The sequence below is a fragment of the Colletotrichum navitas genome (genome assembly GCF_030913465.1).
Source record: "Colletotrichum navitas strain CBS 125086 chromosome Unknown LY79scaffold_3, whole genome shotgun sequence".
In the NCBI taxonomy this organism is placed as follows: domain Eukaryota; kingdom Fungi; phylum Ascomycota; class Sordariomycetes; order Glomerellales; family Glomerellaceae; genus Colletotrichum; species Colletotrichum navitas.
The window spans coordinates 826024-847876 of NW_026850549.1; the positions used below are offsets into that span (position 1 = coordinate 826024).

Genomic DNA, 21853 nt, shown 5'->3' on the forward strand with positions numbered 1-21853 from the left:
ACTTCTGTTTTCCCCTAGTCGTGACCAGGAACAGGCCACTAGCAGCCCAGGGTCGTCATGCCTCTGTGATGCCTTTCCATTGTCCATGTCCTTAGCGCCACCATCCCCATGTCCGCCCTCTCTCTCACACTCCTGTTGCATTTGCCCCTATCATTCTAAGCAAATAGCAGGCAAACTCAGTGTTGGTTTGTCGTTATCTATATACCTGGAAGGAAGCCTTGCAAAGCCTCCCATCGTTGTGATGCACCGTTCATGGTCGTTTACTGTTACCGCATATCCCGTCATAGGTACATCACAAGGAGAGATCAGGTTGTGTACTGTATAGAAACCCGCAGGCTTCTTCTTGTATTTGCGTGCCAAATCTCCAGTATCCGTTGCTCCGATATACATGAATGGCTCAAGGTAATAAAGTAGCACGCACAGGTTGGCAGGCACCATGAGTGCGGAATAAAACAAACACAAAAGAGACGCGCGACTGAGAGGACCATGATCCTCGGCCGCCTTCCTTCTCCCGTTTGCAGACGACCCCAAGATAATACATGCAAAGAATTCTCCATCTCTGCTCATGAGTCTCGTGCCAACCTATCATTTTCCCATAACACCCAAGACAAGAATAACAAAGCAAATAAACGCCCCCGTGGCGCAAGTCTTGTCCCTCTTCAATGGGAGAATGTTTTCCTCCGCGAAGAAAAGAGAAAACCCTCATTGTAATAGAAGGAGCCCCCATAAGCCAATAGCGCCAACCGCCTCGTGCCCGCCACCGGCCTATAAGCATAAACCGTCCATCGCTGCCCTCGAGTGAGGAAACTGGATGCCGCGATGATCGGTTTTATTCAAGGGACGTGCCGTGGTGCGCAAAGCATCTCTCGACAGTTACAGACATTAATCCCTGACCCATTGCCTCTCATACTGATATTTTTTCGGTCACCAGTGTGAGGCGAGCAAAAGAGAGCAACAGAAAACGCAAACCAGAGCGCCCCGAGCCCACGCAACGTATTCGAGATCGAGTCGACGACAGGGCAGGATCGGATCCCGCTAGTAATTGAAACCGAGAGAAGTACACATTCGTGTCTTTCCCCGATGGAAGAGTTGGAGACGCGGAAACGAGACATCTAAGAGTGGAACAGGTCCCAAGCCCTTTCACAGAGCTTGAGGAACTCATCACGCTTTGCTCTCTGGCTCTCGGGGCTATCCCGACCAGCGCCGAACGGTCCTCTCCTTTGAGGAGCGGGCCCGTGGCCCAAGGGTGGGCTCCCGTCCTCATACTCGGCACGGGTGCGACGCCGGCTGGCACTGCGACTGGGATCGGCGAGTCTGCTTCCCGGGGCGGGAGAGGGTGGCGTAGGGGGCTGGTGAGTGTTTCCGTAGTGGACGATCTTAGGGAGGAGTTCGGGGCGACCTCCAGCAATCTCGTGTTGCGCCTCTTCGGCGGACTTGTACTCCCGCGCACGCCCAGAGGCCGGAGGGCCTTGCTGTGTCTGGGAAGGATGACCGGGCGACGTTGCGGGGGGGCGCGAACTGTTTTGAGGGTACAGTGAGTTGGGGGCGTTCTCGGGATGGCCAGAGACCTGGCCGAAAACATCGCTGATGGGAGGCAGTCGGTTGTTGGTCTGATTGGCGGGAACGTGGTGAATGTGAGAAGTGTTGGACAGAGTGTTCGGCTGGTTTGCGATGTGACGGGTCAGAGGTGCAGGGTGTTGACGGCCAGTAAAGGAGTGTCCCAAGGGGGCAGACTGGATGACGCGCTCGTTGGCAAACGATTCAGCCGAGGGCGGCAGAATGGAAAGCTGAGCCTTATTCCTGCGAGACAACCCGGGGGTCTTGGCAGCAAATTGCGACACAGGGTCCTTGCCAGAGGTGTCGGGACCGTCACCCTTTGCCGACTGCTGCTGCATTCTCTGTTCGATGATCATGCGTTGCTGGTCTCGCACGCTCATGCTGCGTTGGAGCTGCTCCTTCATGACAGGGTCTTGGGTCACAAAGCCAGGCGACAGACATGCCAGGCCGACTTCCTGTATGCCCAGGTTCTCCCGAGCGGTCATGGGCCTGGCGGTGCCGGGAGTGTTTGAGCCCGGATGAGCACCCTTGTTGGACAGGTCCAGTTTGCGTGGCCTGTGACGAGTGGTCGGAAGATCGGGGGAGTTGGGCTCCTTCTTCACGACAATCTTCGGGGCACCGTTCGCGTGTCGGGAACTAGATCAGAGCACATGTTAGCCGACTGGCGCCGAGAAGACAGGCGTGATCATCATTGATGTAACTTACGCGCTAGGGGGTGATGATTTGGGGGCTTGGGCAGCGCCTCTGGGGCTGCCACTGCTTGAACGATGTGTCGTCGCATTGGGGGTTCCAGTGGGAGCGAGAGTTCTTTGTTGGGAGGGCGAGGAAGTCGCGTGCTGAGCTGAAGACGCAGGGGCGTGATCAGAAGAGAACGACGGTCTGTCGTGAGGAGCGGGAGAAGGAGCCATTGCGATCGCTGTGCTCATAGTTGCTGTGCTGTCTGGTATGGGTTGAAAGGATGAAGAGGGGAAACTTCGTCCGAGGCGGGTTTGCTTATGCAGCACCCGTGCCAACTATTTGCCCTTTTGAGATGCAAAAAAGGTGCGTCGTGTCGCTAGACTGTAGCTGGCGAATGTGCGAGGGAGGGGAGCTGGTCGCAGATTGGAACACAGAATACGACCTGACGATATTGTCAAATGGATGGGTGATTGAGATGCGCGATTCTCCCTTGCTCGATGCTCCAATTTTTAATGGGTCGAGGGTGGAGGAGATGCGGAATGGGCGAGGTGCGCGACTCGTCGGGTCGAGGGCTACCGCCTGTGCCGAGGACTCGACTTTTATTCGACTGTTTGGCGGCTAGGCCTGGTTTGGAACTCTTTGTCCTTAGTCTTCCCTTTTTTAAACGCGCGATGGTCGTTGGGAAAGACGCCTGAAGCCTGCGCTTTGAGCTCGACGACGAAAATGGCCGAGAGCGGGCTGGTCGAGAGGAATTAGCCTTCCAGGTAGTGGAAACGCCGGGTGACGATGGGCGGCAATAGCAGTGCGATTGTTGGCCGCAAGAAAAAATCGGAGCGCAGACGCAGATTGGTTGGTCCTGCTGATAACGTCTTATGTAACAACGGTCCGACTAATGTAGTAATGACAGCCGAGGAAGAAGAAAGACGAGCTGTCGACCGAGAAAATAGAGCGAGAAGTTGCTGCTGCTGTTATGTGCTGAGGCGATTCGGGGGCTGGAATGTGTGCAGTGCCAATCGTGTGTGATAGAAAAAATTAGTGGTGCTTGGGGTGGGTTGCGGGCTTGAATTTGACTGATTGACAAAGACAATGGGGGAAGGATTCGTCAAGTCGGCTCTTGTGTCAGGTAGTGCCAAGGACAAGGGAGGGGGAAGCAGATCAACCCAGTCAAGCTCTTTTCTCTCCGAGATTTGAATCGGTTCCTTTTCGTGAGTGAAATATCCCTCTCCGGCCAGGCAAAGTCGGTGGTCTTTTTTGTTGAGAGGGTTGATATATATATATATCCTTTATTAAGCGGCACGGGTCAGAGCGAGACTGCAGGAAGGGCCGTCTTGTTGGTTTCCGTTGGGTTGTCGAGACAAGTCAACGGGAGACTGGAGCTGGTGTTTTTTGTTTGGGTGAAGAAGGAAAATAAAACAAAAAATAAAAAGAAGCGAGAGACTTCGTCTGCGACGTCGGGGTAAGAAAAGGTCGGGCGCGGGAGGGTTTGAAAAGCTGGGAAGTGGTGGGGGGTACGCGAGAGAAGTAGTTGAAGAAGAGCAGGGTAGGGGAAGGCGAAGAAGGTTAGAAAGGTAGGTAGCGAGCGCTGGACGAGACGAGGTTACAAAACAAAAGTTGAAGGAGGATGGAGGGGGGGTGGTGTTTAAAGGGTCGTATCCTAAGTCTCAAGTCCAGTTCTTGCCAGTCCGGGCCGCAAGCAAGCAGAGGGAACGAGGGGGTGCGATGTGCGGGAGATGGGGTGTGGTGACAATCCAGTGACAAGCGTGTCTAGGTAGCCATGGAAAAAAGGCTGCGACACGACGGGATGAGACTGGATGGAGAAGATCAAGAACCGACCAGGGCCCTTGGACACACACAGGCGCACACGCACATGCTCAAAGTGGAAGGATGGGATCATGGAGATGGAGATGGGCGAAGGGGGGCAGTGGTGTATGGATTGTTTTATTTTGTTATGAAAGGGGGATACCGGGGGGTGACACAATCATGGCTCCGCCGACACACTTGGCCCATTTTGCTCGACGTGTTTTACTGCGCGATAATACGGATACTGCTGTAATCTACCTCGTCGTCAGTACGGATACTCCGTACGTAGCCAGCCAGTCCCATGGCAGTCAGCAACTGCAAGGTGCCTGCCTGTGTTGATCAACTTTGGCGAGCAGCTGGTGCACAGAAAGAGAAGTGCGATTAACGCTTGTTCTGTGAAGGAGAAAGGTGAGGGAGGAAGAAGAGGAAGAGGAGGTAGGTAGTCGAAGGAGGAGGGGAGGCGTGTGTTTACGGGATGGAATATTTGTACATGCCACTTGCGGACGGAACGATTGCAGCTTCAGGTAGTTGCAGACAGCTAATTAGGTGCAGGGCAGCCATCCATCGATTCGACCCTCAGCCTCGACCGTTCCATCTAAGCCATACAAACCATCACGGCCAACCGCGGATGTTGTTTGTGGTGGTGGTGGTGATGGTGGTGGTGGTGCAGTCTAGGTTTCTAGACCTGCTCGGAATCTAGTCGGTCAGTCGTTATGCAGAGGACGAGACTGATTGGATGGCAGACTCGTCTATTTCTCTTTCGATTTGACTCTTCCCGCCCAGGCCACCTCCGCCTGGTGAAGCATAACCGAGTGTCAGGCGCAACAGCAACAGCATTTTGGGTGACGGCATTGGGTCTGGGTGCTTGAGAAAGCTGGCTACTCCAGCAGTTAGTTGGTTCGTGTAGCAACAGTGGTGGAGAGTGTCATGGCGATTGCTGCCTTGTTGTGGACAACTCAACCCAGGACTCGCACCTAAACTACCTACTAAGGTATCTAGATTACCTGGGTAGATACCTACCTACCTACCTACCTGATCACTGGAAAGAAACACTAAGGTAGGTGGTATGTGAGATAGTTTAGGTAGGTCGGTATCAAGGGGTGGAGAATATGTACGGTGGAAGGGGGCGCCGCCGCCCAACCTCCGTAGGTAGGCCTGTTTTACATTGATGTGATGATGGCCCACCCCCTCCCAGGAGGGGTCCTCTTTTCCTGTCCAGGGATTCGTACCTTGTACTTGGTATCCATACGGATACACTAGACTCTCTCACATATTCTCGCGCATTCCTGTCTCTCGTGGGATCGCTGGTCTGGTCCCCTGGAAGCTGGCCCCGACTCCCACACAGCCCACACTTCCTATTCGGGAAAGGAACACGACGGGATGACAGGAACTGGGACTGGGGCACTGGCTGATCAGTCATCCATCTCAGCCAGAAACGGATACTACTCCTAATAGCAGACACCAGTTAAACACCTCAGATCGATCATCAAGCTCATGCGCGAGATGGGGCCTGGGGCCGTGACCACCCGATGGCATAGTGTACATGGATTACATAGATACCGGTAGTGGTTGTAGCCGGACCCCCCGAAAGAACGACGGATGGGCGCTGGGCTGCTACTACTAGAGCTTGAAGCCGCCGTGCCATGCCATGCCATGCCACGAGAAAGCTAAGGCGAGGTACCTTTGCCAGCGTGCCTGACGTGCCTTGCATGATTAGTACGGTACGCATCAAGGACGAAGAGAGAGAGAGAGAGAGAGAGAGAGAGAGAGAGAGAGAGAGAGAGAGAGACGGTGTGCGTCGTGCTTGCCTGCCTACCTTAGGTACATTACCACGGTAGATAGTAGCGGTCGATGGGTAGCTAGCTAGCTAGCTACCTAGGTAGGTACCCTAGCGGGTGAGTGGGAGTACGCTGTTGGGCGTGCCAGTTGCATACTCAGGTACCTTCCGACAACTCAACTGCATGCTGGCAAGGCCGTGACAACTGGCGCACGGGGGCTGCAGCAGAAAAACCAGACTATTGTTTCTGATTGGGTTCGATACCGACCAATCCTGCAACACTCGAGCCACCCTCGTTTTTCCTCGGATCTCCCTGGCCAGACATCAGAGATTGTCAGGATTGACATAAACTACCTACCTAAGCTTGACACAGATTGGCACCATGGATTGGCCTTGGACAACACCGGACGATGATTGTCCTGCTGCGAAACAATACCTTCGTTGTATGCACCCCAGGCCTGCCGCCCAGAATCGCGAATTTACACCTTCACCGTTGCCTACTCGTCTCTGACCTGTCTGCCTGCCGCTCAACTTGTCCCCCGGCCCCGCGTTGCCTCCGCCTTCCACGAACCCTCCCGTCATTACCGCGCTCTATCAAAGACAAGCAAGGCTCGTCGGAAGCTAAACCGCCGCTCTCCTTCCTGCTCCACAGTTGGATGCTCGTGTCGAGATCGAGTCGAGCGAAATAAGGCACACCACACCATCTTTCGATCTCCAAGGCGCAGCGGGCACGCACATCGTCGAGAACAAAAAAAGACCAGACGGAAACATTAACGGCGGGGCCCCCAACTCTCTCTCTCTTTCTGCGAACAACGGTGATTCCTGGCTTTGCCTTGGTGTCAGTGTGTCTGGCTCGGTTGACTTTGCCGCACATTACCTCTGAGCAGAGGCCCTAATAATCGGGCCTCTCTCTCTCGGCCGGCCAAGACCTCCGAACCCCGACCTGGATGACTCTTTTTCCTCACATCGCCGTCCATGGCTTCGCCGTGCTTCTTCGTTCCCAGCCGAGGGACGCGCAGCTTGACACGCAACAACCAGTAGAAACGATTGACACAGATCACGACCACCAGTATCCCACTATCGGCCCCCCCCCATTGAACGTACGTACAAACGTACGTACCACGTATCTTTGCCCACCATTGCCTATGTAGTTGCGCTTGCGACTCCGCCCCCAGCTCGTCTGCCCTGGGTGACAGGCCCAGCCGAGCAGCCAGAACCGGGACTCGGTTGTTTCAACCGCCACAACACACAGGCACATAGCAGTGCACAGAAACGCCCATTGCTTTCACCGCCGTCTCATCCCATGCTGTACGGAACCCCATGCTGTACGGATTGTGTGCCTTTCCCACCACTGAGACGTCATATATGCTATGCTTTCAGTGGGCCAAACGACGTGGGGCGGCTATCAGCCACTCTATTGTCGGCATGCCGCTGTCGCAGAATGTAGACCACTCTGAAGCGTCATCTCGAAGGCTTTCGACATGTCTCCAGACCCTTGCAAGCCCTAAAAGGCGGCCAGCCCGGGTGGCCTGTGCCTACGCTTGATGTCTGTGCCTGTGCTCTTACATACCTGCTGCTGGCCATTTCCTACCTCCTAATAGTTGTCGACGTGATATTAACCCAGCTGCTCGCCTTCGCCGTATGCCGGCGCCGCAAACCGTCTGCGGGCCAAACTAGTCGAGGCGTCGATGCATGGCACTCGTCTGCTATCAGGCGGGCGTGAAGGGCAATACGGCCCCCAAGAGAGAACCCGAACAGGTGGCGCCGGCGCGCTGTCGGCAGGTGTGAAGAAGGCGGGCAAGACTAAAAAATGACTAGCCTGCTTGCAGTATCTGGACTCTAAAACACCTTACTTGTATAAGCCTGTACGAATCGCAACGGCAACATCTTGCCTCACTGTCAGAAACTCGAGCCGAAGGACTTCATCAGAGAGCGCATGGGAACCATGAGCGATGGTGCTTTCGATTCTCAATTAACGAGAATTGCGGCCTACAATTTTCCCTGAAAACACGCGGGCCGGCGCCCCATGACTGCAGACTCCAAATGATCAAGTTGATTCATTGTCAACCGAACAGCAACGCCTGAAATTTGCTACGATAGGCTCGGGATATTTCGACCAAACTCCAAACGAGACTTTCACTCGCGAAATATAGTGCCTCTACCTACCCTCCTCCAGTGTCACCCACCCATGCCCGCCCGCACGCCCTGGTCACTTCTGATGGACCTAGCGACCCCACATGGATGAATCTTCACAAGACAGACTGGCCCCATCAGCCCATCAATGGCTCGCTCCAGCAGGGCAGCCAACAATATGGTCCCGTCTTGTCGGGCCCAAAGGCGGTGTTCCCACTAACCAGAAAGCAAAGTTAGTCCCTCGACTCTGATTGCTTCTCGTTGCCGCGCTGCTAGTCGTGCTTGTGTGTGCGAGACCAGACTGTCTTCGTATTCAGATCGCGTGTTCAGTTGTGTCTTACTTCATCAGTGCTCCCACGGCCTACCAACTATGTATGCATGATAACCATCGACAATGATCAGTAGCCACTCGGAGGGCGACTGCCCATCGCTGAAACACAACACTCTAGCAATTGAACCTCATCTGAGCCTCTTGAAGGCTGAGCTGGCGAGATTGAAGTTAGCATGCGTACTATGTACACATAGGTAACGGGTATCCGTACAGCAACGTCACTTTCACACTTTTTCTCCGCACGTCAAATTCCGACTCCAGCTTCAGCTACTGTAGGCGAGGCAGAACAGGGGGGAGGAACATCCGTGTTCAAACGTCCCTGACGATCCCGGCCATATCCCACGACCGTTACTACACTACACTATGTAAGCCGCAAACCCACATGTGTCACCAGCCCCTCATGTGTACCTCGATCCAGAGGCTGAGTTGAGATGTGGCACACGCGCACGTACCATGAGCATGAAGTTGATGAGTGAAGAGAAGAGAATACGAGTCGGAGAGTTCCAACCTTCTCCACGTCGTCGTCGTCACCGATGGCAGCGCCACCTCCCGCTGAGTGTCAAATCCAGAGTTCTAAAAAAAAATACAAGGTTTCTATACAAGTGTTAAGACCTTTATAGTGTAGTAAAAAAGTATTAGTAATTATAAAGGCTTATATAAGCTATATAAAAATAAAGTAAAATAAGGTTTAGATAAAGCTTTTTTTTCTTGATTTATTAATATTTTTATTTCCTTTTTAGGAAGTAGCCCCGCTTTTCTATTCTAGTTTTAAGAAATCTATTTTTAGTATAGGCACTAACATGTATTGTATAGTGCTAGGCAAAAAATACAATACAAATACAAGTTGTATTTACTAGTATATATTAGTATATAATTACTAAAAATAGAAACTATATTAGATAACCCTTGTAATAATTTTAAGATCTATAATATATATTAATTTTATAATTTAATATTTATAACTAAGTCTAAAAAGCCTTGTATTTTAAAAAAAATACAAATTCTATACAAAATACACTTTTAAATCTCTGGTCAAATCTCCCTTTCCCGTCATGCGTCCGTCCATGCTTTACGGTACTTGGCTCGCAGGTTGATATACTCATAGACGAAAAACGTCGTACAACCACAGCACTCGACTCCTACTAATCCGCCGGCTTTCGGGAACGCTGTCCTCAGCCCAATATCGACCTTCGTCTGTTCTATTTTGCGACTATGTAATTCACCCCTTCCATTTTCACTAATGACACACCATCCCCGAGATCTCCACCACAGTTCCAGGTTCGTCGTTGATGTTACATCCCCCTAAATTTTGCTTCCTCATCGTTTTCGGAACTACCAGCCTTTCTTTCCGCCACTGTTCCTTGGTCCCGCTGGATAAACCACATCCTCACCCTCATTATGGCCGTACCGCGGCGGCATAAGAATGGAAGGCAACGTCGTTATTCGGCTTGTGACAACACTGGTGGCTCCCTTCATTTGCCGAGACTTCTCTTTCCTCGGTACAACACTCTACACGTAAACCTCTCTTCCCCTTCCTTGTTTCTCCCGCCTCCAATCCATCTCTTCAGAAGGACTAGGGGAGCCCACAGACGATTCACCATGGATTCTTGCTCATCATCCTACAAAACGATCCGTCAGCCCATGCGACTAGGTGCGGATCCGCCTCCTGGTTGGCCAGGATGATCACTGTTCTCATCGCCATCCCTGGTGGCCAAACCCACTTACTGGGCTCCGGTTTGAGGACGGAAGAAACGAACCAATCACATTGGCGAACCTGCCTTGTCTTGAAACGAGATGGGCGGTCATCGGCCAATCAACACTTGTTTCTGATGTGACAGCGCTGGTCGATCACGAAAAGTGTGAAGTTCGGGCGGGCAGCAGCCTGGCAAGCCAACAATACAATCCGAACCCAGGTCGTCTGACCGGGCGGGGGAGAAACCGAGACGGGGCTTTGCTCGGCCTGGCAAAGAAGGGGGCCTTCTCTGCATTGCGCTTTGGCTTAACTCTAGGGCCCTAGGGCCACCATCAGGTGTTTCTGTCCCCTCCTCTTCAACGTGCCCCCTGCTTGTGTTGTAGTAGTGGTTTCCGGGGCTCGTGATGTTCGATGCGTGTGTTATCCGTACAATGCGTTTAATCCCGCCGTTAACCCCCGCGTGCCTCCCCTACGTGTATGCGGGCTTACGTAGGTAGGGCAGACATCCAAGGCCCTCAGCGCCCACGCGGGAGTCATATGGCCCGTGGACGATGCATGCGGTTAGGGTCCTGCCATGTTGCCTCGCCCGAGACGTCGACAGCCGGGAACCCGACAATCGGATCGAAGAAGAAAAAAAAAACCGCACCGTGGGCGGCGGTCATGTTCAAAATCGAGGGCAGTTTGTAGATGTCTCGTCGGAGAAAGGCAATGACTTGCTTACTTGTCGCGGCCCCTTTTCATTCCTTAGATACCGACTGTCTCGCTGCTTGCGACTTGTGACTGAGACGGAGGCAGACTTTGTTCGGTCCAATAGTCTCTACACGCTAAGCGGAGACGCGGTTCAGGATAGGCTAACGACAAATGCAAGATGATGGATGCTCTTTGATCGACGAGCCCAAGCTCGAGGGAATTAAGCAGCGCGCCACCATACCACACAGACAGACAGACCCAGCGGTTTTGCTCTCAAGAAAAAGAGAAGGGGGGAGGGGGGGGGAGGCAACATCTTTTTCGAGGGCGTCCCATTCGTTGCAGCCGACCAGTTAGCCGTCATCCCCTTGCTTCAGGTATCGCTTGTTCGCCTGTCGACTGCATCTTGCCGCGCGCCACGCATCCTTTTCTTGTCCGTGTTTGTCTCCCCCTTCAAGGACAAAAAGCCCACCAAGCAACCGCATTGTGAGCGGTTTGGTGGATGAGTCGCAACCGGCGAAAGCTAGTTTGACGCTGGGCTTCCCTCTTGGCATGTGCAAACCTGGAAGACACCGGAGGAAAATGGATGGCTTTCTGTCTTTTCCGCCCCCCGTTGGACGGGCTCGAGGCTTGTGCACGCGAATGCAACTTCCGGGCGACGTACTTGATGTCCTTGAATGCGAGATGGGTTTCCCACCATTTATCAGTTGTGGCGCTTAAGTGCTGCGGCGATGGCAATGGCAATGTGACGCATGGGAAGCAAAGTTCGTGCTTAGGTAATATGCCGATGCGATGGTGCCCGGCTGGCACCGGGTGAGACCCACTAGCAGCTGTGGCGGCGCCAACTGGCAGCTTATCAATTTCGATCCGCGGAGCCGTTATCAAAAAAATTCGGTGGAAGTCAACGGACCTCTTGTTTTTTTTAAGGCTTGAGAGGTGAAAGTGAGAGCCAAATTAACCACCTCCACCGGCGGCCAAAACTGAAGAAGGAAATCACAATCGCACTGCGCCGAACCCTTGTCGTTTCAGTTGAATAGCAAACAAAAAGAGACATATACCCTTTCGTAAAAGCAACCCTTCGCATAGTTTCAGAGATGCCCGGCAGAACCACCTCGGAAGACGTCCCCATGGACGAGGCGCCCACGTCTCACCAGCCCGAGGAGGAGGAGGAGGCTGAGGTGCAGGAGGGGTCGCCTGAGCAGGAGGAGGAAGAGGAAGAGGAGGAGCCCCAGCGCGTCAAGATTGTGAGTCTTCTATTTGTCCCAACATCTCCCTGAAAGAGGTGGGGGGCTTCGTCATGTGAGGTGGGATGGGAACTGACAGTTCCAACAGCTGCCTGGCTCGACGGACACAGCCGCATCGTTCGAGTTCATCGACGAGGGCCACACGCTTGGCAACGCGCTGAGATATATCATCATGAAGAAGTACGTCGCCGCCTCCTGTTACTCTTGGCAGCGACCAGTAGCCTTTTGGAGTCTTTTCCCTAACACGGACTAACACTGCCACCAGCCCCGACGTGGAGTTCTGCGCCTACGCCATCCCTCACCCCTCCGAGGCCAAGATGAACATTAGAATCCAGACCTACGGTGAGCATCCCCCGCCCTCACCCTCACCGTCACTCTCCCCTCCATCATGTTATCACCTTCATTTCCGGGACGTCCCTAAACCCATGCTGACCTCCGCCCAGATGGCACCGCAGTTTCGGCTCTGCAAAAGGGTCTCAAGGACTTGCAGGCCCTCAGCGACACCGTCGCCGAGGAGTTCATCCGCGCCAAGGAGGAGTTTGGCCGCTCGTAGCGGGTCTTTTTGTTTTATTCCTTTGACATGTCAAGAATAATAGGCGTTTAGGGATCATCAATGGCATAGAGAAAAGAGACAGAGACAGAGTGCCCAATTGGAGTTATCGTGTTGCTTTGCGGGAAGTGTTTTTTGAAACTGTTGTATGTTATGTACACGAGCTCTAATTCCATTCAGCGCTCTTAGTTGCGGCCCTAGACGTTTGGTTAGCATGTGAGTCAAGAACCAAGTTAGCCTGGCGCTTTCAGCCCTGTCCGCCATTCTTCGTGTCTCCCAAGTAGAGCTCTTGCCCCTTGTGACCGTTTTTCCGCCATCACGACTTACCTCCAAGAATCCGGTCATAAAATTGTTGGGCAACCGCTTGTCTCCTCTGAAGTTCTCCTCCTTGAAGTAGGACATGACGTGCGTGGTCTGCTTCCAGAAGTTCATTGTCTCCTACAATCGCATGTCAAACGTCAGCCCTTGTTCGGTTCTCTTCCCGCCCTATGTTTTGTCGCAATCGAGGTCCTCTTTCTCTCCCCTCCCGTTCGTTTACCCTACGCTAGGCAGGGGCGGTCGGTTCCATACCTGGTACTCGGCGTGACTCTTGAAGAGAAGGACATCCACAACGGGCAGCTTTTTGGCGAACCTGTGGCGCTCAAACTCCTCGCGTATCCGGGTGCGGAGGACAGACACGGGCAGGGGGACGTTGTACATTGTCTGGATCTCGGGCGCCTGGTATCGCATCACCTGATTAGCACGGTGCCCTTGGTCTCCTCAGCTCAGCTGAGGACCGTTCGGTTCGTCAATCGCATCGCCCGTTGACAGGCTATCGGAAGGCAACCGAAAGGAACCGGAAGGAGAAACATACAGCTCGGATCCATTCTCTGTACGAGGAGAGAACCCGGCGCTTTGCGTCGTTCCAGTTGGCCGCTGCTCAAGGGATCAGTGGAAGGCCTCGGGGCTCAATTGGGACGCGGCACTCACACTGCCTGGTCGTCTTTGCGAATTGGGTCGGTGTGATGGCCATGGTGAGCGCGGGGATGCTGTTGAAGGAGGGGGAGCGGGTTGCTGCTGCGTGCTTGCCGGCGGCCGTTCAGTTCGTCGTCGGGAATCTTGGTAAAGCTCCCCAATCCAGTGTTGGAGAAGAGCCGCCCAATCACGTGCGTTTCCTTAGTCAGCGGACGCGAGTACCTGGCGCTAGCGTAGCCGCCCTTAGCGCGCAGATGGGCAGGCAAGGCGGGTTCGATAAGTGATTATCGGAACCTTTTGCCCCACTACATTATTGGTCTTCGAACATCAACGCCTTCGTCACTCAGCATACGACTGCGGCGCGACCGAACCTCGAAGAATCTCCCGTATACTCCAAGCCACTACGAAGGTTTCTTTTGACCGGAGATTCACCAAATTCAACCATCCAAAATGCCTCCTCTGCGATCGTCGAAACGCAAGCCGCCCCAGAAGGCTTCAGCGACATCGAGGACCAGCTCCTAATCTTCCAGAACAAAATGAAGGACGCCCAGAACAAGCCGCCGCCGACGGGGCCGAAGCACCAGGCGCAGTGGGAGATCTTCCAAATCGCCCACACGCGGAGCAGATACATCTACGACCTGTACTACGAGAAGGAGGCCATCAGCAAGCAACTGTACGAGTGGCTGTTGAAAAACGGGTACGCTGATGCCATGCTGATCGCCAAGTGGAAGAAGCAGGGCTACGAGAAGGTACGAAAATGCCCCCCCCCCCCATCATCTTTTAACAAACTGATGCTAACGGCCACGAAAGCTCTGCTGCCTGCGCTGCGTCCAGACCAAGGAGACCAACTTCAACTCAACGTGTATATGCCGTGTCCCGAAAGCCCAGCTTAAGGAAGACCAGGAGGTCCAATGCGTCAACTGTGGCTGCCACGGCTGCGCTTCCAGTGACTAGAAGCTCATGTGCAGCCGCTCAAAAGAATTTTATTGAGGGGAAAATCATCTCCGCGAGGCTTCCAGCCGCGGAGGACTGGCGTTTGGCGCTTGGTATGGGGGGATGATTCAGACCCAGGGTACGATCACTCGGGTCATGACTTTGCCGCAAAGAGGTAGTGATCCTTTCAATTGACCGTTTTGGTATCATCATTGCCTGAACGCTAATCGAAGTAGTACTATGCATCGTGACGTTTTCATCGTTTAACAGGGGCCGTCTTATCGTTTTGCAAACCCTGCCCGCCCACCACCCCTTCCAAACCGCACGCTGTTTGGGACAAATTGCAGTGCTGACATGGCGCCGGCAAGGTCGTCCATTTCCGTGTCTGGACGCTCTTTTGTCACCGAGGCGGTGGGTGTCGGTTCCGTCGATATCTTACTTGTTGTTTGTGATTCTTTGGTTTGCGGTGCGGACAACTCTTCGATGCCTGATCTGCGCTTCGACTCCTTAGTCATACCGAAGGCGCTGGATGACTTGCGCCGATGATGGCCGCCTTCGACAAGTAACGACCGTCGCCCATCGATGCCCTCCTTGGTCACCGCGAAAAAGTAATTTTTCGGGAAACCGTGTTTGTCGATAAGATGCATCCGACGCTTCTGCGGCGACATGCACTTCCTCTCGCAGCCCTCAACAAAACAGGAATACTGCGGGCAAAATCAGTGACGTCCTAATCTCGGGGGTAAGGGGACCGTAATCGTACTGTGTGCTCTCCTCTTTCCCGTCTAACAGCGGCGAATGAATCATGGCATTCCTCGTGATGTACATTGAGCAGGTGCTCCGATGGCAGGTTCCTCCCACACTCAAGGCATCTATTGGTGTGCGTCTTCACGTAATGCGCTTCATACTCGTCGTACGATTTGAAAGTGAGGACCTCTCTGTGAGGTGGCATGGAGCATTTCATCGCAAAGTCCTCGAGTGCTGTTTCGGCCGAAGGGTCCAGTTCTGTAAACTTGGCAAGGCGGTCATCTGCCTCGGGCGTCCCTGGACTACTATACTCGTCTGCCGAATAGCCAGAGAAGGGCTGCTCCTCTTCGGCCTCTCGTGAGCGTTTCATCTTCAGTGAGGTTGGCCAAACAGAGGGGGTTTATTACTTGCAGATCACCACGGAATCCCCCAAGCTACCTTGCTGAGTTGGATTGCTGAGATCGGGGTTTGCGAGGAATGGGCAGGAACAGGGATGAGACGAAAGGTTTGATGTGGTGGTCCTAGATATTCCAAATCATGGCTGTTTGGTGCCTGAGCAAGTCGGCAAGCCACAAGACAAAGGCAAATGACGATAATGGGATCGAATCGTATGTTGTGTCGGGCGGCGGGCAGTCCAGGGTCGGGGCCGTGGTGGGGCATTGACAGGTCAAAGACAGAAGTACAGAATGCCAGTTGGTCCAGTCATCATTCATCATTCATCAGCGTCAGCTGCTGCAAGCAAGGGGCCGGGGCTCCTCACAAAGCTAACAAAGACACAAGGCTCACTGACGGAGGGTCAGGAGAGGCTGTGCACAGCCTGGAAGTTAGGGAGTTGAGGTGCCGAACGTAGGGACCAATCCCCAAGGGCACGGGCCAGAGACATTGGCAGCTGTTGAGGGGCTCCATAAAAAAATAACTGATTTCCTAAGGCGGGTAGGAGGGAACAACACACTTTAACGCCCATTGAGCCAAGTTCGCGCGTCCCTTCATTGAGACCCAACATCACCATCTTTTCCCCCCTTCTCCCCTCTCCCTCCTCTGCCGCGCTGCTGTTGTCGCCGTCTCTGTCTGCCACTGTCGTCCTGCACTGTCGTCTGTGTGTTTGCCTCCCTTTTGAATGTCTGCTTTGGGTGGCGCATTGCTTGCCGCTCCTTCCCTCTTAACCTCCACCCAATGTTTTTCTCGCCGATTTTATCACCCCGAGTACGTGCCACCACAACAAGCCTTGGAGTTAACGTCGCCCCAATCTCACCACCAGCGCACCCATCGCCATTGTCGCCTTTGCCCTCGACCCGACCTCACCGTTCACGAAGCGCTTGCCCACAACCAAGTTATGGATTGCGCGCGCACTCAGAGATTGTTTTCGAGAGCGTGTGAGCACAGCACGTAGCTTCAGGCTCTTCTCTTTTTGTTCCTTTTGTGAATTTTTGGAGTCCTGCACCTTCCACAACCCCCCTCCATCGCGCAAATAATCGCAACATCATACCATCACCCACCCCCGCCTCCATCGCCAATTGCAGGGCCTGGCTCTGTCATACCCCACGATGGCGGACCATATCGAAGCTGCAAAGCAGGCCTGGCAGTGAGTTTTCTCCTTCCCTCGGCTTAGTGCTGGCGCCAAGTCTCTTGCCTGGTTAGGCCTGCGCACTTTGTCTGGATTCCTCGGGATTGATGCGATCCTGGGCACTCGCTCTCCATTGCTGACCCCTCCCAACTTTAGCCAAGCCCAGAAACTTCGCAAGCACCTACAAAAGGAGGTCGAGAAGCTCAAGAATGACTCCGATGGCAACGATCTCAAGCATTTCGAGGCCTTAGAGAGTGTCATTTCCTCGTACGTTATCCGATACGATCCCCGGCCGGCCTGCGATACCTTCCTGACGTTTTTCTAGTCTACGCCTCGCCTGCCTCCACGTCATATTCCACGATTTCGAGTATTCCGCAACCGAAAAGGTCGACTCGAACCTCTGGCAAGCACATAGCATCGTCAACAGCGAATATCGAAAGGTTTTGGGCCGTCTGAGATCGTCACAGCTCGCCGTCCAGAAGCGCAAGCTCGATAGGATGTACAGTGGCTTCTTGAAGACGGCGCAAAAGTTCTACGTCGCATTCGTCCAGCGTCTGTCTGCCGTCTACCCGATTCCCGAGCTTCAGCGCATTGCTGAGGGCATCAAGGCCGAGAAACTGCCGGAGGAGAACCCAATGGCCAATACCACGCCGGCCGTCCGCCAAATCATCCTCAAGTACGTTCACTCGGCGCTGATTCACTTGGGCGACCTCTCTCGGTATCGGATGCAGGCACGCCACAAGGTCCCCAGCTATGAGGCCGCCTTGACCTACTATTCCCTCGCCCACGACATTATCCCAACTTCGGGCTTCGCTCACCACCAAATGGGCATCATCTTCCTGGATGAGAAGAAGCATTTGGATATCATATACCACTTCTACCGCGCCCTGGCTATCGAAGAGCCCCACCCAATGGCATCCCAGAACCTTGAGGCTGAGTTGAAGAGCCTCCAGGGGCCTGTCACACCGGCACGTCGCACCGGTCCTCCCGATACCCAGGAGGCTTTTGTAGCCTGGTTCGTACGTCTGCATTCTCACTTCAACAAGGGCGAGGTCTTTTCATCCTACCAGGAGCTCGAAAAGGAAGTGATCAATCATCTGGAGATTGCCATCAAGGCCCCCAACACTTGGCCTATGCTCTTGAAGATGGTCTTGCTCAATATGTCTGCCTTTTACGCTTCTAACAAGAAACTCAGCAGTGAGTGAGAGTTCCAGCATTTGAGAACCATTTATTGACTTGTCATAGGCAAATGGACTGAGGCTGCTTTGCGGTCATCCCACTTCATTCTGCGTCTGAATGCCCGCTTCTTCATGACTTTCTGTCGGCTTCTCAAGAAGGAACTAGAGAAGCTTATTGAAGAGCAGGCATCTGGTGAACAGGATGGCACTGCGGACAAAGTTACGGCTTTAACAGAAAATACTCTTCCGTTTGTTCGCCTGTACGCTGCCTGGCTGGTGGCCTGTCGCACCGAGATCATGGGTGCCCAAGACACTCCTGAGCTCTTCGTAAAGGACATGTACAGAGGCTTTGCGAAAGCACTGACTGGCCTTTGCGAGATGTACGGCAACGAAGACCTCAAACTTGCTCCGTACCTGCTCGCCGAGGATCAGGAAGCCATAGGAATGCTTCCTCTCTGCGATCCACAGCTGCCACAGAGCTGTCGCCTCAACTACGACGAGGATACCGGAAGCCTGAAGCCGCAGGTCCAGTACTATAACGGTCTGAAGCTCGACGCTCTTCAAGAGACCTTTTCCAGGGTCTTGGACACGATCAAGTGCGGGTTCTTCCTTGCCAACGATGATACGAATTTTCCCTTCACTTACAGCTCGTCGCCGACTGGGCTCACCTTTAAGTATGAGGAGGACTATAAGCCAAAGCCTTCGAGCGTCGCCGCCGCTCCTCGGCCAGCCGTCGATAAGATTGCAACTGCCGAGGTTTCTATTGCGCATCGCGAGCGGTCTCAGCATTCCGGTCGCGTTAGAGATACACCTTCAAGTGCGGCATCGTCCGGAGCACCGCCCGGAGCACCCCACAATGCAGCACTGCCGCAGGTGCAGCCGCATCCGACTCCAGGTCGCAATCGAGTCCATGGCCAATCCGAATACGACCTGAGCTCCGACGCTGGGATGCTCCACATGGTCAACGACTTTCTGATGCCTCCTCAAGCCCACGTGTCTCCCACAGAGAGCCACGAGGACACTTCGTACGGAATGAACTCAGCCATGGCCAACGAGATATTTGTTGCGCCTCCGACCAACAGCCCACCTGCACTCGGTTCCGCCACAGCCAAAACGTTCCCAAGCCTTCCGTGGAACATGATCTACACCCCGACGCCTCAGGGCAAGAACTCGGAGCTGACGCCGCCTGACCGCGCCATTAGAGATGCAGCTGCTAGGCGGTCCTTCGATGGCACTGCCCACCTACAGAGAAACGTCTCGGTCTCCGGCCATGTCATGCTCGATGACTCCTTTGCGGATGCTCGCGAGAACCATTACCTGTCTCGACAGCAGCAGCGGCCCTTCGCCAGTACTCCTGACATCACGTCCCATCAAGACCGCCTGCTGCAGGCATTTGGCAAGCAGCGGGCCGACTCGAGATCCATGAGCCGCGACTCCTCAGGAGCAGGTTACGGTTTGTGGGGAAGCCCACACGCGGAACTGAACCCTAATGCATTGCAGCCCAGAGTGTCATCTGCTCATGCCCGCTCGCTGAGCAGTTCTCAACCTCAGTTCTCCCAAAGCCCCAACATGGCTCATATTGCAGCGGAGAGCTTTTCGCCGCTTTCAGGAACTCAGTTTTCCAATACAAGCGGCATCTACCAGGGCACTCCGTGCAATGGTATCAACTACACCGCGACCACAGCTTTCGGAAGAGGTCCCATCGCCGACATGCGGGAGGATCCTACCCACTACAAGAACATGGTCAGACAGAACGGAGGTGCCGCTACTGACGGCTACACAGCCGGATACAACGACATGATTCTTCAGTCAGTCATGGCCGACGAGATAAAGCGCGCTTCGGGCCAGAACACACGTCGTTGAACCCTACCCCAAAGCAGGATTCGTTCCTGGTAAGCCTCGCTCAATGCCTGCGTGGCCCTCCCTGCCTTCTCAGCGGCATGGTTGTAAGTTGAATGCGTCATATTTGCTACTGTGATGTAAGCCCCCTCCCCTCAAAGCAGTCCATGAGCGGGCGTCTGCTGACATGTATATAGAAGAAAGCCGGTCGATCGATCGCCTAATTGCTTATACCTTGCCCCGATAACTGTTTTGAACCGATTTCACAGATTTCACATGGAGGATGGAGAGACGATGGTCTGGGATTGTCATTTGGCTGGTTATGATTCGGCCAAACCTCTTCATTGTTTTACCCGATATCTCATGACCCAGGGCTCACATCGTGGAAGATGTCCTGCCCAGATTGCAAGTTGATGCAAGTGCGATTGCCACTCGTTTGAAGCTCTTCAGGAGCCAACGCCGTTGTTGAAACCGTTTTCCCTTTGCCCCCTCAACGCCAGACTATCCTAAACAAAGCAACTGAAATGCTCGAGGCATTAGGTTAAAGGCACGCCGCCTAAGCAGAGGAATAGGTCTGCTTGGGGAAGGGGTAGCTAAAACGCAGTTAGCAAATGATGCAGAGTAACCTACAGAGCCCTGTGCGAAGGCAATTAAATGTAGAGCGCCAGCAGCAACGGATACACTGAAGCCAGGTGATTGTAGTGACTGGGGATGGAGGGAAACTTACGAAGGACCAAGCTCCTGGATGCTCAGCTTAGCGAGCCACTGGCCCATGTCGATGGACTCATCGAGCGACTTGCCGTCGACGAGGCCAGCCATCAGACCACCGGCAAAGGCATCGCCAGCTCCGTTGGTGTCGTTGATCTGCTCCTTGGCGATAGGCTTGACGGGATACTCCTTGACGTTGTCCTCGCCCTGGACGGCAACCAACGTGGGATCGGTGCCCTGGGTGATGATGGCGACGCGCTTGCGCTGCTTGTTCTCCTTGGGCAGGTTGGCGAGGTGCTTGGCGATCTCCTTGAGGTCGGTGGTGCCGAGGTTGTGGGCCTCGGCGTAGGCGGCGGCCTCAGTCTCGTTGCCGATGACATAGTCCCAGTAAGGGGCGCTGGCGTCGAGGGGGTCCTTGAAGAACTGGCAGATGAAGGGGGCCGACAGGCTCACGGCGAAGATCTTGTTGTTCTTGGCGGCCTCCTCGGCGAGCTTCTGGATGGCGGGGGGGCAGACGGTGAAGTGGTAGCCGCCGACGTAATAGGCCTGGGCGCCCTCGACGAGCTTCCAGATGTCGGGACGAGTCAGATGCTCAAGGTCGTAGTGGTTGGCGGCGCCGAGTTCGGTGCACATGGAGCGGTTGTGGCCAGTGATGACAACGCCGCAGCGGCCCGTGGCGATCTTGGGGTCGACACGGTACTCGACGCGGAGGCCGGCCGTCTTGACAGCGTCGTGGAGAATGGCAGCGTACTTGTCGTCGCCGACGCCGCCGATGTAGACGACCGAGTTGGGCGGAAGGATGTACTGGGCACCACGGGCCGTATTCTGGGCGGCGCCGCCGGCGATGAGCTTAGCATCATAGTTGTTGAGGAGGTCCTCATAAATGCCAAGGTGCTTCTCCTCGGCGAGGATAGCGTCGTTAGGCTTGAGACCGTACTTTTGCAGGAGGGCCTCGTCGCCGACTGCTTGGATGTCTGAATAGCAGTGTTAGTGAGGAAGTTCGGTTTCAGCGTGAGGGAGGGGTAAGTTTGCTGGAAGGGCTGCATGGCGTATCGCCGAAGCTTAAACCAATGCATCCATGGGAAGGGGGAATAGGCGAGCCCTTACCAAGCAGAGGGTTCTCGAGGCAGAGAAGACGGAAATCCTGGGTCGTCATTTTGTTTGCTTGGGGAGTTCTTGGATGAATGAGGGAAGTGTGGAAGAGGGTGAGTTTGTGGGAGCTCTCAAATATTTTGGTTTTGGTGCTCCGTCGGGCAGTTTTGGACGAGAGGGGGAGGGGGGTGATGGTGGGGTTGCTGGTCGATGAGGTGGGGTGGTAGGAGAAACGTGCTTGACCTCGATGGGCGGCAGTGGCAGCAGGACCGGAGACGGCGGCAGGGCGAGAACTCTGCTGCGTAGGGACGTGGGCAGCAGCAGAAGCTTGGACTGCCGATGCTAATGATGAGAGGACAGGGGTAAGGATGGTGGGGCGGCGAGTTGCGAA

General features: G+C 54.2%; 7 protein-coding genes across 7 annotated transcripts; 3 read left to right on the forward strand and 4 right to left on the reverse strand.

Moving 5' to 3' along the window:
* Window positions 1–1112: 1112 nt before the first annotated feature.
* LY79DRAFT_586551 (uncharacterized protein) lies at window positions 1113–2465 on the reverse strand (the record flags this gene model as incomplete). Its single annotated transcript, XM_060560654.1, has 2 exons — window positions 1113–2193; window positions 2263–2465. 2 exons carry the CDS (start codon window positions 2463–2465, stop codon window positions 1113–1115), a joined length of 1284 nt encoding a protein of 427 aa, XP_060419771.1.
* Window positions 2466–11514: 9049 nt separating this feature from the next.
* On the forward strand, window positions 11515–12482 carry LY79DRAFT_208669 (DNA-directed RNA polymerase). Its single transcript, XM_060551522.1, has 4 exons — window positions 11515–11900; window positions 11989–12080; window positions 12166–12242; window positions 12344–12482. The coding sequence occupies exons 1-4, from the start codon at window positions 11751–11753 to the stop codon at window positions 12451–12453; spliced, it is 429 nt and encodes a 142-aa protein (XP_060419772.1). The 5' UTR covers window positions 11515–11750; the 3' UTR covers window positions 12454–12482.
* Window positions 12483–12635: 153 nt separating this feature from the next.
* On the reverse strand, window positions 12636–13462 carry LY79DRAFT_665642 (complex 1 protein; the record flags this gene model as incomplete). Its single annotated transcript, XM_060563098.1, has 5 exons — window positions 12636–12647; window positions 12778–12888; window positions 13021–13167; window positions 13304–13365; window positions 13420–13462. 5 exons carry the CDS (start codon window positions 13460–13462, stop codon window positions 12636–12638), a joined length of 375 nt encoding a protein of 124 aa, XP_060419773.1.
* A 392-nt stretch (window positions 13463–13854) lies between these two features.
* Window positions 13855–14358, forward strand: LY79DRAFT_586552 (G10 protein; the record flags this gene model as incomplete). The annotated part of the gene is made up of 3 exons (XM_060560655.1): window positions 13855–13871; window positions 13904–14153; window positions 14215–14358. The coding sequence occupies 3 exons, from the start codon at window positions 13855–13857 to the stop codon at window positions 14356–14358; spliced, it is 411 nt and encodes a 136-aa protein (XP_060419774.1).
* Window positions 14359–14615: 257 nt separating this feature from the next.
* Window positions 14616–15451, reverse strand: LY79DRAFT_586553 (zinc finger protein; the record flags this gene model as incomplete). Its single annotated transcript, XM_060560656.1, has 2 exons — window positions 14616–15041; window positions 15098–15451. 2 exons carry the CDS (start codon window positions 15449–15451, stop codon window positions 14616–14618), a joined length of 780 nt encoding a protein of 259 aa, XP_060419775.1.
* A 1174-nt stretch (window positions 15452–16625) lies between these two features.
* On the forward strand, window positions 16626–19686 carry LY79DRAFT_665644 (telomerase activating protein Est1; the record flags this gene model as incomplete). The annotated part of the gene is made up of 4 exons (XM_060563099.1): window positions 16626–16663; window positions 16802–16912; window positions 16971–17842; window positions 17891–19686. The coding sequence occupies 4 exons, from the start codon at window positions 16626–16628 to the stop codon at window positions 19684–19686; spliced, it is 2817 nt and encodes a 938-aa protein (XP_060419776.1).
* A 532-nt stretch (window positions 19687–20218) lies between these two features.
* Window positions 20219–21526, reverse strand: LY79DRAFT_505346 (pfkB family carbohydrate kinase; the record flags this gene model as incomplete). Its single annotated transcript, XM_060553613.1, has 3 exons — window positions 20219–20255; window positions 20390–21344; window positions 21478–21526. The coding sequence occupies 3 exons, from the start codon at window positions 21524–21526 to the stop codon at window positions 20219–20221; spliced, it is 1041 nt and encodes a 346-aa protein (XP_060419777.1).
* Window positions 21527–21853: the final 327 nt, after the last annotated feature.